Source organism: Haliotis rubra, unplaced genomic scaffold (genome assembly GCF_003918875.1).
Source record: "Haliotis rubra isolate DU_JTF1 unplaced genomic scaffold, ASM391887v1 Scf551, whole genome shotgun sequence".
NCBI lineage: Eukaryota > Metazoa > Mollusca > Gastropoda > Lepetellida > Haliotidae > Haliotis > Haliotis rubra.
The window spans coordinates 129,578-147,647 of NW_025767248.1; the positions used below are offsets into that span (position 1 = coordinate 129,578).

An 18,070-nucleotide genomic window follows, 5' to 3' on the forward strand; every position below is an offset into this window, starting at 1 on the left:
TCCGGCCTGCCAACATATTGTGTGCTGAATACCACCGGAATTACACAGCTGTACTGGTTAGATCGGGGCTGATATCCTGACGTAACTCGTGCGTCACAAACTTGGAAATTCCTATTCCCCGAGAGTTTGGTATTTATAGGTCCATGTAATGGAGGAGTGGCACAGTACGGGAGAGCTAGGCTGACGACTGTATTTCATTGTTCTGCATTAAGCCAGGGCATATCGACCGTATTTTGTTCAGCTTTCCGTTGTGGTATCAGATACCAAGCCTGAACAGAAAATGCATACCGTTTACAGGTTTACACAACCGTCGTTGATAATGACAACACTGTTTCGCTATAACCCTGTTTTCTTCATATGTCACAACTGCTGTGAAGATCATCACAGTCAAGTGTTTCTGTTACAATGTCAGTAAGTTAAAAACGACCCAAAGATATGTAGTTGACGGACAATACATCTTGGGTCTTTCCGCGACCTCTTATTTTGAAATGCAGTTCGGTTATTTTTGTGTGAAGAATGTCTCACTCTGATCACGTGTGTATCGCTGACTTGTGAATATAATCTCACGCAAATAGCTGGTATTCCCTTAACAAAACCCTCCCCAGTCTGTGCCCTGATAGGTCACTTCAGATACTAGACAGGAAAACCTAGGACAGACGTGCATTCGTCGAGTGTATTATTGTAGCTGACGCGGGACAGGGGGCGGTACAACCTGAGCAGTGCGGTGGTTGCTGCGACGAGAACACAGCGCACAGTCATTGGCTGGCTGCAAACATAGATCTAACATTCACACAACAGAGCCCAACTCGCACACGGAAGACTAATCGCCCGTTGAACATGGCGGTTGATCTTCAAAATGCACAATCTACCCTCGGGTCATTCAAGATCCACGAGAAATCAGGTATTGGGGAACCTTATAGCATTGAAAATGGGGGTCTGTATCCTAAATTCACTAGGAGTGAACACAAAGACGGGGACGACTCCGGCGCCAGCTCGAGTAACTCCGACAACAACGTCGACAGTGCGGTATCTACAGGATCTGATAGTTCATCTGACAACAACGTCGACAGTGGGGTATCTACAGGATCTGATAGTTCATCAGACAGTAAAGATTCTAGTGACAGTACCACACCTCTGTTGGACAATGGTCATACTCAGGAACCACCCACGGATGAAACTGTGAATTCATGTAGGGTGGTCGAGAATAGGGATCTAGATCTACCCATTTTCCCCGAGGACACTTACCCCCTTAATGGTGTTATTGTAGACGGACGTGGACCTACTACTCCCAACAAGGTACCCATACATGTTGAGGTACAGAATGGTGCGGCAAAGGTTTACATGCACGAGAGCGAAGAAGTTGGACTTAACGAGGACCACTGCGAAAAACCCTCACTGAAAAATGATTCTTTTTGGAAAAAAATTGTCATCATATTTTCCACATTGGACATCTTACTTTTTATTACAATATTAGTCGTAAGTTGCGGCATTCCAACCCGGAGTCCAGCGTCAGTCTCCCGAGGGGACAACTGCCTGGAGTGTAAGGATGTGTATCTTACTGAAGATGACAGACATGATAACATTTACAACTTCCATATGGACGACGGGGGAAACTTGTGCTGCTCCGAGAACCAGACGTTTCTCATCCAGAAGGTAATTATGTCAGGGACCAGGTGCCAGGCTTCATCTACAGACTGTGGTTAATACCCGGCTGGTGGGACCTAGTATCACATGGCGACCTAGTATCACATGGCGACCTAGTATCACACGGACCGACCTAGTATCACATGGCGACCTAGTATCACACGGACCGACCTAGTATCACATGGCGACCTAGTATCACATGGCGACCTAGTATCACATGGCGACCTAGTATCACACGGACCGACCTAGTATCACATGGCGACCTAGTATCACATGGCGACCTAGTATCAAATGGCGACCTAGTATCACACGGACAGACCTAGTATCACATGGCGACCTAGTATCACACGGTGACCTAGTATCACATGGCGACCTAGTATCACATGGCGACCTAGTATCACACGGACCGACCTAGTATCACATGGCGACCTAGTATCACATGGCGACATAGTATCACATGGCGACATAGTATCACATGGCGACATAGTATCACATGGCGACCTAGTATCACGGACCGACCTAGTATCACATTGCGACCTAGTATCACATGGCGACCTAGTATCACATGGCGACCTAGTATCACATGGCGACCTAGTATCACATGGCGACCTAGTATCACATGGCGACCAAGTATCACACTGCGACCTAGTATCACATGGCGACCTAGTATCACATGGCGACCAAGTATCATAGGGCGACCTAGTATCACATGGCGACCTAGTATCACATGGACCGACCTAGTATCACATGGCGACCTAGTATCACACGGACCGACCTAGTATCACATGGCGACCTAGTATCACACGGTGACCTAGTATCACATGGCGACCTAGTATCACATGGCGACATAGTATCACATGGCGACCTAGTATCACATGGCGACCTAGTATCACACGGACCGACCTAGTATCACATGGCGACCTAGTATCACACGGACCGACCTAGTATCACATGGCGACCTAGTATCACATGGCGACCTAGTATCACATGGCGACCTAGTATCACATGGCGACCAAGTATCACACTGCGACTTAGTATCACACGGCGACCTAGTATCACACTGCGACCTAGTATCACGCGGACCGACCTAGTATCACACTGCGACCTAGTATCACATGGCGACCTAGTATCACATGGCGACCAAGTATCACAGGGCGACCTAGTATCACACGGCGACCTAGTATCACACGGACCGACCTAGTATCACATGGCGACCTAGTATCACATGGCGACATAGTATCACATGGCGACATAGTATCACATGGCGACATAGTATCACACGGACCGACCTAGTATCACATTGCGACCTAGTATCACATGGCGACCTAGTATCACATGGCGACCTAGTATCACACGGCGACCTAGTATCACACGGCGACCTAGTATCACATGGCGACCTAGTATCACACTGCGACCTAGTATCACATGGCGACCTAGTATCACATGGCGACCAAGTATCACAGGGCGACCTAGTATCACATGGCGACCTAGTATCACATGGACCGACCTAGTATCACATGGCGACCTAGTATCACACGGACCGACCTAGTATCACATGGCGACCTAGTATCACACGGTGACCTAGTATCACATGGCGACCTAGTATCACATGGCGACCTAGTATCACATGGCGACCTAGTATCACATGGCGACCTAGTATCACACGGACCGACCTAGTATCACATGGCGACCTAGTATCACACGGACCGACCTAGTATCACATGGCGACCTAGTATCACATTGCGACCTAGTATCACATGGCGACCTAGTATCACATGGCGACCAAGTATCACACTGCGACTTAGTATCACACGGCGACCTAGTATCACACTGCGACCTAGTATCACGCGGACCGACCTAGTATCACACTGCGACCTAGTATCACATGGCGACCTAGTATCACATGGCGACCAAGTATCACAGGGCGACCTAGTATCACACGGCGACCTAGTATCACACGGCGACCAAGTACCACACGCCGACCAAGTATCACACGGCGACTCATGCAGAAGGTAGTTATGTCTGTGTCAGGGGCCAGGTGCCAGCCTTCATGCAGACTGTGGTTGATGCCCAGCTGAAGGGGCCTAGTTTGTCATGGTGACATAACAGCTCACACTAATCCTAACCCAATCATTCAGTGACTAGTACTTATTTATTTGACACAACTCTTGATGCTACGGCTGCACCTGATGGATGTGTTATCTATGTTTCAGTACGGCTGTAGCTGATGAATGTGTTATCAATGTTTCAGTAAGGCTGTAGCTGATGAATGTGTTATCAATGTTTCAGTAAGGCTGTAGCTGATGAATGTGTTATCTATGTTTCAGTACGGCTGTAGCTGATGAATGTGTTATCAATGTTTCAGTAAGGCTGTAGCTGATGAATGTGTTATCAATGTTTCAGTACGGCTGTAGCTGATGAATGTGTTATCAATGTTTCAGTAAGGCTGTAGCTGATGAATGTGTTATCTATGTTTCAGTAAGGCTGTAGCTGATGAATGTGTTATCTATGTTTCAGTACGTCCTGATGAATGTGTTATATATGTTTCAGTACGTCCTGATGAATGTGTTATCTATGCTTCAGTACGTCCTGATGAATATGTTATCTATGTTTCAGTACGTCCTGATGAATGTGTTATCTATGTTTCAGTACGTCCTGATGAATGTGTTATCTATGTTTCAGTACGTCCTGATGAATGTGTTATCTATGTTTCAGTACGTCCTGATGAATGTGTTATCTATGTTTCAGTACGTCCTGATGAATGTGTTATCTATGTTTCAGTACGACCTGATTGATGTGTTATCTATGTTTCAGTACGTCCTGATGAATGTGTTATCTATGTTTCAGTATGTCCTGAAGAATGTGTTATCTATGTTTCAGTACGACCTGATTGATGTGTTATCTATGTTTCAGTACGTCCTGATGAATGTGTTATCTATGTTTCAGTACTTCCTGAAGCGATACAAGCAGGACCTTGCAGTTGGTGAGTCACGTCAACACTTTATTCTGCTATAACAACCAACGCCTTACTGTGTAATATTCCGCTTATCAATGATTCAGAATAGATACTTACAAAAGTCATGATGTAATGTGTTTTTATCGGTGGCGTTGTAAATATTTAATATTTTGGAGATATCATCTGTCAATCTCATTGATCCATTTACGCAAATAAACTACAACATTCTGTTCTGTGATCTCTTAGACGATTTTCTGTCGATACCTTTACACTTAACGTCCAAACCAACCGATAATGTCGCTAATGACTGGTCGTACTAGTTATATAGAGACAATACAGGAAGTTATGGTATGGAAGACATTTCAGTCATATAATTAGTCAGGAATGTTGCTATATGTGCGGTCAGTCTGAAACTTACTTTATAAATTGTTTCTGTTGTTTACAAAGTTATTTTATTTTCACATAATGTCCCAGCATCTGCAGCGAGATACAAAGAGATGCCCAAGAGAACCGCTGTTCATGTCGACCTTGACATTCAAGACAAGAACTCTACATCAGGTAGGTTGTGTCAACCTTGACAATCAAGACACGAACTCTATATCAGGTAGGTTGTGTCGACCTTGACAATCAAGACACGAACTCTACATCAGGTAGGTTGTGTCAACCTTGACAATCAAGACACGAACTCTATATCAGGTAGGTTGTGTCGACCTTGACAATCAAGACACGAACTCTATATCAGGTAGGTTGTGTCGACCTTGACAATCAAAACACGAACTCTATATCAGGTAGGTTGTGTCGACCTTGACAATCAAGACACGAACTCTATATCAGGTAGGTTGTGTTGACCTTGACAATCAAAACACGAACTCTATATCAGGTAGGTTGTGTCGACCTTGACAATCAAGACACGAACTCTATATCAGGTAGGTTGTGTCGACCTTGACAATCAAAACACGAACTCTATATCAGGTAGGTTGTGTCGACCTTGACAATCAAGACACGAACTCTATATCAGGTAGGTTGTGTTGACCTTGACAATCAAGACACGAACTCTATATCAGGTAGGTTGTGTCGACCTTGACAATCAAGACACGAACTCTATATCAGGTAGGTTGTGTCGACCTTGACAATCAAGACACGAACTCTATATCAGGTAGGTTGTGTCGACCTTGACAATCAAGACACGAACTCTATATCAGGTAGGTTGTGTCGACCTTGACAATCAAGACACGAACTCTATATCAGGTAGGTTGTGTCGACCTTGACAATCAAGACACGAACTCTTGGTTACTGACAAGTGGCTGTGATAGTCTTGGTTACTGACAAGTGGCTGTGATAGTCTTGGTTACTGACAAGTGGCTGTGGTAGTCTTGGTTACTGACAAGTGGCTGTGATAGTCTTGGTTACTGACAAGTGGCTGTGGTAGTCTTGGTTACTGACAAGTGGCTGTGATAGTCTTGGTTACTGACAAGTGGCTGTGATAGTCTTGGTTACTGACAAGTGGCTGTGATAGTCTTGGTTACTGACAAGTGGCTGTGATAGTCTTGGTTACTGACAAGTCTTGGTTACTGACAAGTGGCTGTGATAGTCTTGGTTACTGACAAGTGGCTGTGATAGTCTTGGTTACTGACAAGTGGCTGTGATAGTCTTGGCTACTGACAAGTGGCTGTGATAGTCTTGGTTACTGACAAGTGGCTGTGATAGTCTTGGTTACTGACAGGTGGCTGTGATAGTCTTGGTTACTGACAAGTGGCTGTGATAGTCTTGGTTACTGACAAGTGGCTGTGATAGTCTTGGTTACTGACAAGTGGCTGTGATAGTCTTGGTTACTGACAAGTGGCTGTGATAGTCTTGGTTACTGACAAGTGGCTGTGATAGTCTTGGTTACTGACAAGTGGCTGTGATAGTCTAGGTTACTGACAAGTGGCTGTGATAGTCTTGGTTACTGACAAGTGGCTGTGATAGTCTTGGCTACTGACAAGTGGCTGTGATAGTCTTGGTAACTGACAAGTGGCTGTGATAGTCAGTCAGTAACGACCGGAACATATGTGCTCGTGTAACAACCATTGTGAGTATGTATTGCAGCTTTGTGTGGAGAGTATCAGTGTAAAATCCTTGGAGCTAACATTACTTGCAGGCTCTTACAGTGTTGTCACAACCCCTAGTGTGCAGTACACAACCCTGTGCACTTCAAAGAACCCACTCATCCGACGGTAGGTGACCAGATGGTGGACACATGAACACGTGCAGACACCTAGTTGTGGGTATGGTAACATGCAGTACCATTGGACAAAATACTAATTGGACTATGTGGCCCAGTTCACCCAGTTTGTACCTTGTGAGGATGAGGCTGTGTGAAAACTCGCTGCGCCTAACACGCTGCATGAGTTGAATACTCCCCAGGGAGTTGAGTTGGTTAAAAAAGAATGCCAGTAATTAGACATAGGTTGATGAAGGTAACACTCCAGCGCCTTGAGCATGTACTAGTTGCGTGAATATGTTCGCTATATAAATATCCTATAAAATAAAGGGCTGACCTACCGGGACTTACTGACAGGGAAAGGTTTTTAATAACAGTCATCTCTTCATCCGGTCTTGATAAACCCTACTGAGCTAACTGAAGATTTACTTTCTCCCACAGAGGGTGTAAATCAGGTCCTGAAGTGGAGGGAAAAGGACGCCTTGATGAACGGGCTGACGCTCATCCCGACCGGCAGGCGCATACAGTGTACACGTGCAGGCTTGTACTATATCAACTCTAAAGTCGTGTTCAAGGACACGGAGGCGAGCGCGGCGACGAAGCACCATGTGTTGTTGCTGCAGGTGTATCGATCGCGGGAGGGGCAGGACATGCTGCTGCTGGAGAACAAGTCGTCCCGGTGTGGTGACGCTGACAGAGACTGTAACGTTCCGAGCAGCGTCCAGGGCGTGTTCCAGCTCCAGGAGGGAGACCAGGTGTTTGTGAGTGTGACGAAGCCTTGTGGACTCGTGCTGGAAGACAGATACAACTACTTGGAGATGTACCTGGTGTAATGTGCACCACTGTGTTGGTTATATTGGCTGTTCTTCTTTGTTTAAATAAACATTTAAATCAGTTATACCGTTTTTGTCGCCCTGATTTGTGTACTAAATGTATATTCAAGCGAGTCTGCCGATGAACGACATTAATATAGACTACAGGACAGGAAAAGGATTATACTGGAATCAGAATATATATTTCTGTATAATTTAGAACACAGTCGACACTCTTGAATTCCTCACAACATGCAGAACAGTCCCGATACTTTGTCAATGAACAAACACCAGGTTTCCGGACACTCCATATATGCTCAGATTAATCACACAAGTATGCTTCCTCCCACCCAGATTAATCACACAAGTATGCTTCCTCCCATCCAGATTAATCACACAAGTATGCTTCCTCCCACCTAGATTAATTACACAAGTATGCTTCCTCCAGACCAGATTAATCACACAAGTATGCTTCCTCCAGACCAGATTAATCACACAAGTATGCTTCCTCCCACCTAGATTAATCACACAAGTATGCTTCCTACCACCCAGATTAATTACACAAGTATGCTTCCTCCAGACCAGATTAATCACACAAGTATGCTTCCTCCCACCCAGATTAATCACACAAGTATGCTTCCTCCCACCCAGATTAATCACACAAGTATGCTTCCTCCCACCCAGATTAATCACACAAGTATGCTTCCTCCCACCCAGATTAATCACACAAGTATGCTTTCTCCCAACCATATAAATCACACAAGTATGCTTCCTCCCACCCAGATTAATCACACAAGTATGCTTCCTCCCACCCAGATTAATCACACAAGTATGCTTCCTCCCACCCAGATTAATCACACAAGTATGCTCCCTCCCACCCAGATTAATCACACAAGTATGCTTTCTCCCAACCATATAAATCACACAAGTATGCTTCCTCCCGACCAGATTAATCACACAAGTATGCTTCCTCCCACCCAGATTAATCACACAAGTATGCTTCCTCCCAACCATATTAATCACACAAGTATGCTTCCTCCCGACCCAGATTAATCACACAAGTATGCTTCCTCCCACCCAGATTAATCACACAAGTATGCTTCCTCCCACCTAGATTAATCACACAAGTATGCTTCCTCCCACACAGATTAATCACACAAGTATGCTTCCTCCCACCCAGATTAATCACACAAGTATGCTTCCTCCCACCCAGATTAATCACACAAGTATGCTTCCTCCCACCCAGATTAATCACACAAGTATGCTTCCTCCCACCTAGATTAATCACACAAGTATGCTTCCTCCCATCCAGATTAATCACACAAGTATGCTTCCTCCCACCTAGATTAATCACACAAGTATGCTTCCTCCCACCCAGATTAATCACACAAGTATGCTTCCTCCCACCCAGATTAATCACACAAGTATGCTTCCTCCCATCCAGATTAATCACACAAGTATGCTTCCTCCCACCTAGATTAATCACACAAGTATGCTTCCTCCCAACCATATTAATCACACAAGTATGCTTCCTCCCAACCATATTAATCACACAAGTATGCTTCCTCCCACCCAGATTAATCACACAAGTATGCTTTCTCCCACCCAGATTAATCACACAAGTATATTAATCACACAAGTATATTAATCACATAAGTATGCTTCCTCCCACCCAGATTAATCACACAAGTATGCTTTCTCCCAACCATATTAATCACACAAGTATGCTTCCTCCCACCCAGATTAATCACACAAGTATGCTTCCTCCCGACCAGATTAATCACACAAGTATGCTTCCTCCCACCCAGATTAATCACACAAGTATGCTTCCTCCCACCCAGATTAATCACACAAGTATGCTTCCTCCCACCCAGATTAATCACACAAGTATGCTTCCTCCCACCTAGATTAATCACACAAGTATGCTTCCTCCCAACCAGATTAATCACACAAGTATGCTTCCTCCCACCCAGATTAATCACACAAGTATGCTTCCTCCCACCCAGATTAATCACACAAGTATGCTTCCTCCCACCTAGATTAATCACACAAGTATGCTTCCTCCAGACCAGATTAATCACACAAGTATGCTTCCTCCCACCCAGATTAATCACACAAGTATGCTTCCTCCCACCCAGATTAATCACACAAGTATGCTTTCTCCCAACCATATAAATCACACAAGTATGCTTCCTCCCACCCAGATTAATCACACAAGTATGCTTTCTCCCAACCATATAAATCACACAAGTATGCTTCCTCCCAACAATAATAATCACACAAGACATGTATGCTTCCTCACACCTAGATTAAACACACAAGTATGCTTTCTCTCACCTAGATTAATCACACAAGTATGCTTCCTCGCACCCAGATTAATCACACAAGTATGCTTCCCCCCAACCATATTAATCACACAAGTATGCTTCCTTCGAAGGGGGTTCGGGCCAGCCAACAAGGGGTTTCGGACGAACCCTGTTTGGGCGAGCCTAGTGACAGTATCGTAATAATAATAATAATAATGTGTCCATTTATATAACGCCAAACTCCACGCTAGGTATGCTCATAGCGCTAACAATCAAGGCACAGCACATTTTTACCCCGGATAACCCAAGCTGCCTGTTAGGCGCTAGAAGGTCATATGACTTTTTCCACCGGGTACCCATTTTCCTTCTGGGTGAACAGAGACAATTTTGAACAAACTCACTCGCCTAAGGTAAGACCACATGGGTCACATGTGCTTCGGTGTGGGGCAGGACTCAAGTCCAAGAAACTTTCAGGAGTCAAGCTGCCAAACACGGTCACCCATCCAATGACTCTCCGAGCTCGACGCTGCTTAAGTTTCACCGATTTGTGACCTGAGATTTGAGCAAGAGACCACGCGCCACCACCACAGGACACCGCGCCATCGTACATATATCTTATATCTTATATCAAAACTTTTGATAGTGTTGCCAAAATGGCATTTTCATGAAATACTATTGAAGCAGGCGACTTTAAAGAAAACAACTTCTTGTTTATTGCATAGATAGACGTTTCGGTGTAGATCTTTACACCGTTGCCTAAGCTAAAAACAGGAAGTTGTTATGTATAAAGTCGTATTCGTCATTATTGACCCACCAAATTCTATAATGCCGATTAAACAATTCATGAAATAGATGTTTGTCACAGAAAGGCGGAAGTCCTTGTAGCATCAACACAACGCATTTGTATACAGGTGAGAAACATGTATCACACCATAAACACAACACGTTCCTATACACTTCCTTACAGGTGAAATACATGTACCTGATCATAAACACAACACATATACAAGTGAGATACATGTAGCTGATCATAAACACTACACGTTTCTATACAGGTGATATACAAGTAGCTGATCATAAACACAACACGTTTCTATACAAGTGAGATACCTGTAGCTGATCATAAACACTACACGTTTCTATACAGGTGACATACATGTAGCTGATCATCAACACAACACGTTTCTATACAAGTGAGATACATGTAGCTGATCATAAACACTACACGTTTCTATACAGGTGACATACATGTAGCTGATCATAAACACATCACGTATCTATACAGGAGAGATATATGTACCTGATCATAAACACAACACATTTCTATACAGGTGACATACATGTACCTGATCATAAACACAACACATATACAAGTGAGATACATGTAGCTGATCATAAACACAACACGTTTCTATACAGGTGAGATATATGTACCTGATCATAAACACAACACATTTCTATACAGGTGACATACATGTACCTGATCATAAACACAACACATATACAAGTGAGATACATGTAGCTGATCATAAACACTACACGTTTCTATACAGGTGATATACAAGTAGCTGATCATAAACACTACACGTTTCTATACAGGTGACATACATGTAGCTGATCATAAACACAACACGTTTCTATACAAGTGAGATACATGTAGCTGATCCTAAACACAACACGTTTCTATACAGATGACATACATGTAGCTGATCATAAACACAACACGTTTCTATACAGGTGAGATACATGTACCTGATCATAAACACTACACGTTTCTATACAGGTGACATACATGTACCTGATCATAAACACAACACATTTCTATACAAGTGAGATACATGTACCTGATCATAAACACAACACATATACAAGTGAGATACATGTAGCTGATCATAAACACTACACGTTTCTATACAGGTGATATACAAGTAGCTGATCATAAACACAACAGGTTTCTATACAGGTGACATACATGTAGCTGATCATAAACACAACACGTTTCTATACAGGTGAGATACATGTACCTGATCATAAACACAACACATTTCTATACAGGTGACATACATGTACCTGATCATAAACACAACACATTTTTATACAAGTGAGATACATGTACCTGATCATAAACACAACACGTTTCTATACAAGTGAGATACATGTACCTGATCATAAACACAACACGTTTCTATACAGGTGACATACATGTACCTGATCATAAACACAACACATATACAAGTGAGATACATGTACCTGATCATAAACACAACACATTTCTATACAGGTGACATAACTGTACCTGATCATAAACACAACACATTTCTATACAAGTGAGAAACATGTAGCTGATCATAAACACTACACGTTTCTATACAGGTGACATACATGTACCTGATCATAAACACAACACATTTCTATACAAGTGAGATACATGTAGCTGATCATAAACACTACACGTTTCTATACAGGTGATATACATGTAGCTGATCATAAACACAACACGTTTCCATACAGGTGAGATACATGTAGCTGATCATAAACACAACACGTTTCTATACAGGTGACATACATGTACCTGATCATAAACACAACACATTTCTATACAAGTAAGATACATGTACCTGATCATAAACACAACACATATACAAGTGAGATACATGTAGCTGATCATAATCACTACACGTTTCTATACAGGTGACATACAAGTACCTGATCATCAACACAACACGTTTCTATACAAGTGAGATACATGTACCTGATCATAAACACAACACGTTCCTATACAGGTGACATACATGTACCTGATCATAAACACAACACATATACAAGTGAGATACATGTAGCTGATCATAAACACTACACGTTTCTATACAGGTGATATACATGTAGCTGATCATAAACACAACACATTTCTATACAAGTGAGATACATGTACCTGATCATAAACACAACACGTTTCTATACAGGTGACATACATGTACCTGATCATAAACACAACACGTTTCTATACAGGTGATATACATGTAGCTGATCATAAACACAACACGTTTCAATACAGGTGACATACATGTACCTGATCATAAACACTACACGTTTCTATACAGGTGACATACATGTACCTGATCATAAACACAACACATATACAAGTGAGATACATGTATCTGATCATAAACACTACACGTTTCTATACAGGTGATACACAAGTAGCTGATCATAAACACAACACATATACAAGTGAGATACATGTAGCTGATCATAAACACTACACGTTTCTATACAGGTGATATACATGTAGCTGATCATAAACACAACACGTTTCTATACAGGTGACATACATGTACCTGATCATAAACACAACACATTTCTATACAGGTGACATACATGTACCTGATCATAAACACAACACATATACAAGTGAGATACATGTACCTGATCATAAACACAACACGTTTCTATACAAGTGAGATACATGTAGCTGATCATAAACACTACACGTTTCTATACAGGTGACATACATGTACCTGATCATAAACACAACACATATACAAGTGAGATACATGTAGCTGATCATAAACACTACACGTTTCTATACAGGTGATATACAAGTAGCTGATCATAAACACTACACGTTTCTATACAGGTGACATACATGTAGCTGATCATAAACACAACACGTTTCTATACAAGTGAGATACATGTAGCTGATCCTAAACACAACACGTTTCTATACAGATGACATACATGTAGCTGATCATAAACACAACACGTTTCTATACAGGTGAGATACATGTACCTGATCATAAACACTACACGTTTCTATACAGGTGACATACATGTACCTGATCATAAACACAACACATTTCTATACAAGCGAGATACATGTACCTGATCATAAACACAACACATATACAAGTGAGATACATGTAGCTGATCATAAACACTACACGTTTCTATACAGGTGATATACAAGTAGCTGATCATAAACACAACAGGTTTCTATACAGGTGACATACATGTAGCTGATCATAAACACAACACGTTTCTATACAGGTGAGATACATGTACCTGATCATAAACACAACACATTTCTATACAGGTGACATACATGTACCTGATCATAAACACAACACATTTTTATACAAGTGAGATACATGTACCTGATCATAAACACAACACGTTTCTATACAAGTGAGATACATGTACCTGATCATAAACACAACACGTTTCTATACAGGTGACATACATGTACCTGATCATAAACACAACACATATACAAGTGAGATACATGTACCTGATCATAAACACAACACATTTCTATACAGGTGACATAACTGTACCTGATCATAAACACAACACATTTCTATACAAGTGAGAAACATGTAGCTGATCATAAACACTACACGTTTCTATACAGGTGACATACATGTACCTGATCATAAACACAACACATTTCTATACAAGTGAGATACATGTAGCTGATCATAAACACTACACGTTTCTATACAGGTGATATACATGTAGCTGATCATAAACACAACACGTTTCCATACAGGTGAGATACATGTAGCTGATCATCAACACAACACGTTTCTATACAGGTGACATACATGTACCTGATCATAAACACAACACATTTCTATACAAGTAAGATACATGTACCTGATCATAAACACAACACATATACAAGTGAGATACATGTAGCTGATCATAATCACTACACGTTTCTATACAGGTGACATACAAGTACCTGATCATCAACACAACACGTTTCTATACAAGTGAGATACATGTACCTGATCATAAACACAACACGTTCCTATACAGGTGACACACATGTACCTGATCATAAACACAACACATATACAAGTGAGATACATGTAGCTGATCATAAACACTACACGTTTCTATACAGGTGATATACATGTAGCTGATCATAAACACAACACATTTCTATACAAGTGAGATACATGTACCTGATCATAAACACAACACGTTTCTATACAGGTGACATACATGTACCTGATCATAAACACAACACATTTCTATACAGGTGATATACATGTAGCTGATCATAAACACAACACGTTTCAATACAGGTGACATACATGTACCTGATCATAAACACTACACGTTTCTATACAGGTGACATACATGTACCTGATCATAAACACAACACATATACAAGTGAGATACATGTATCTGATCATAAACACTACACGTTTCTATACAGGTGATACACAAGTAGCTTATCATAAACACAACACATATACAAGTGAGATACATGTAGCTGATCATAAACACTACACGTTTCTATACAGGTGATATACATGTAGCTGATCATAAACACAACACGTTTCTATACAGGTGACATACATGTACCTGATCATAAACACAACACATTTCTATACAGGTGACATACATGTACCTGATCATAAACACAACACATATACAAGTGAGATACATGTACCTGATCATAAACACAACACGTTTCTATACAAGTGAGATACATGTAGCTGATCATAAACACTACACGTTTCTATACAGGTGACATACATGTACCTGATCATAAACACAACACATACACATATACAAATTGAGATACATGTACCTGATCATAAACACAACACATTTCTATACAGGTGAAGTACATGTAGCTGATCATAAACACAACACATATACAAGTGAGATACATGTACCTGATCATAAACACAACACATTTCTATACAAGTGAGATACATGTACCTGATCATAAACACAACACGTTTCTATACAGGTGATATACAAGTAGCTGATCATAAACACAACACGTTTCTATACAGGTGACATACATGTACCTGATCATCAACACTACACGTTTCTATACAAGTGAGATACATGTAGCTGATCATAAACACAACACATTTCTATACACGTGATATACATGTAGCTGATCATAAACACTACACGTTTCTATACAAGTGAGATACATGTACCTGATCATAAACACAACACATTTCTATACAAGTGAGATACATGTAGCTGATCATAAACACTACACGTTTCTATACAGGTGACATAGATGTGCCTGATCATAAACACAACACGTTTCTATACAGGTGATATACATGTAGCTGATCATAAACACAACACGTTTCTATACAGGTGACATACATGTACCTGATCATAAACACTACACGTTTCTATACAGGTGACATACATGTACCTGATCATAAACACAACACATATACAAGTGAGATACATGTATCTGATCATAAACACTACACGTTTCTATACAGGTGATACACAAGTAGCTGATCATAAACACAACACATATACAAGTGAGATACATGTACCTGATCATAAACACTACACGTTTCTATACAGGTGATATACATGTACCTGATCATAAACACAACACGTTTCTATACAGGTGACATACATGTACCTGATCATAAACACTACACGTTTCTATACAGGTGACATACATGTACCTGATCATAAACACAACACATATACAAGTGAGATACATGTATCTGATCATAAACACTACACGTTTCTATACAGGTGATATACAAGTAGCTGATCATAAACGCAAAACATATACAAGTGAGATACATGTAGCTGATCATAAACACTAAACGTTTCTATACAGGTGACATACATGTACCTAATCATAAACACAACACATTTCTATACAAGTGAGATACATGTACCTGATCATAAACACAACACGTTTCTATACAGGTGATATACATGTACCTGATCATAAACACTACACGTTTCTATACAGGTGACATACATGTACCTGATCATAAACACAACACATATACAAGTGAGATACATGTATCTGATCATAAACACTACACGTTTCTATACAAGTGAGATACATGTAGCTGATCATAAACACAACACATTTCTATACAAGTGAGATACATGTAGCTGATCATAAACACTACACGTTTCTATATACAAGTGAGATACATGTACCTGATCATAAACACAACACATTTCTATACAAGTGAGATACATGTAGCTGATCATAAACACTACACGTTTCTATACAGGTGACATACATGTACCTGATCATAAACACAACACGTTTCTATACAGGTGATATACATGTAGCTGATCATAAACACAACACGTTTCTATACAGGTGACATACATGTACCTGATCATAAACACTACACGTTTCTATACAGGTGACATACATGTACCTGATCATAAACACAACACATATACAAGTGAGATACATGTATCTGATCTTAAACACTACACGTTTCTGTACAGGTGATACACAAGTAGCTGATCATAAACACAACACATATACAAGTGAGATACATGTAGCTGATCATAAACACTACACGTTTCTATACAGGTGATATACATGTAGCTGATCATAAACACAACACGTTTCTATACAGGTGAGATACATGTACCTGATCATAAACACAACACATTTCTATACAGGTGAGATACATGTACCTGATCATAAACACAACACATATATAAGTGAGATACATGTACCTGATCATAAACACAACACGTTTCTATACAAGTGAGATACATGTAGCTGATCATAAACACTACACGTTTCTATACAGGTGACATACATGTACCTGATCATAAACACAACACATATACAAGTGAGATACATGTACCTGATCATAAACACAACACATTTCTATACAGGTGATGTACATGTAGCTGATCATAAACACAACACATATACAAGTGAGATACATGTACCTGATCAGAAACACAACACATTTCTATACAAGTGAGATACATGTAGCTGATCATAAACACAACACGTTTCTATACAGGTGATATACAAGTAGCTGATCATAAACACAACACGTTTCTATACAGGTGACATACATGTGCCTGATCATAAACACTACACGTTTCTATACAAGTGAGATACATGTACCTGATCATAAACACAACACATTTCTATACAAGTGAGATACATGTAGCTGATCATAAACACTACACGTTTCTATACAAGTGAGATACATGTACCTGATCATAAACACAACACATTTCTATACAAGTGAGATACATGTAGCTGATCATAAACACTACACGTTTCTATACAGGTGACATACATGTACCTGATCATAAACACAACACATTTCTATACAAGTGAGATACATGTACCTGATCATAA

General features: G+C 40.8%; 1 protein-coding gene and 1 long non-coding RNA gene across 12 annotated transcripts; one reads left to right on the plus strand and one right to left on the minus strand.

Annotated features, from left to right (window-relative positions):
- The first annotated feature begins 630 nt into the window (after positions 1-630).
- LOC124253775 lies at positions 631-7,701 on the plus strand. Of its 2 annotated transcripts, XM_046687607.1 has the most exons (5): positions 631-1,169; positions 1,215-1,653; positions 4,591-4,627; positions 5,075-5,158; positions 7,245-7,701. In XM_046687607.1, the coding sequence occupies exons 1-5, from the start codon at positions 838-840 to the stop codon at positions 7,634-7,636; spliced, it is 1,284 nt and encodes a 427-aa protein (XP_046543563.1). In that variant the 5' UTR covers positions 631-837; the 3' UTR covers positions 7,637-7,701. The 2 variants fall into 2 exon arrangements, with proteins under 2 accessions (XP_046543563.1, XP_046543562.1); XM_046687606.1 differs by having other exon boundaries at positions 632-1,653.
- Positions 2,524-3,650, minus strand: LOC124253776. Of its 10 annotated transcripts, none has more exons than XR_006892290.1 (5): positions 3,520-3,650; positions 3,336-3,373; positions 3,170-3,189; positions 2,712-2,859; positions 2,524-2,585 (listed from the first exon to the last, which is right to left on the minus strand). It is a non-coding gene; the product is annotated as an uncharacterized LOC124253776 (long non-coding RNA). The 10 variants fall into 10 exon arrangements; XR_006892289.1 differs by having other exon boundaries at positions 3,336-3,355; positions 3,482-3,650; XR_006892288.1 differs by having other exon boundaries at positions 3,336-3,355; positions 3,464-3,650.
- Positions 7,702-18,070: the final 10,369 nt, after the last annotated feature.

Excerpts from the sequence above, each read along its gene's own strand:
- LOC124253775 (XM_046687606.1), top strand. The coding sequence starts at position 838 with ATGGCGGTTGATCTTCAAAATGCACAATCTACCCTCGGGTCATTCAAG. Across the intron at positions 1,654-4,590 it reads AGACGTTTCTCATCCAGAAG|TACTTCCTGAAGCGATACAA; the intron begins GTAATTATGTCA and ends TCTATGTTTCAG. Across the intron at positions 5,159-7,244 it reads AGACAAGAACTCTACATCAG|AGGGTGTAAATCAGGTCCTG; the intron begins GTAGGTTGTGTC and ends TTTCTCCCACAG.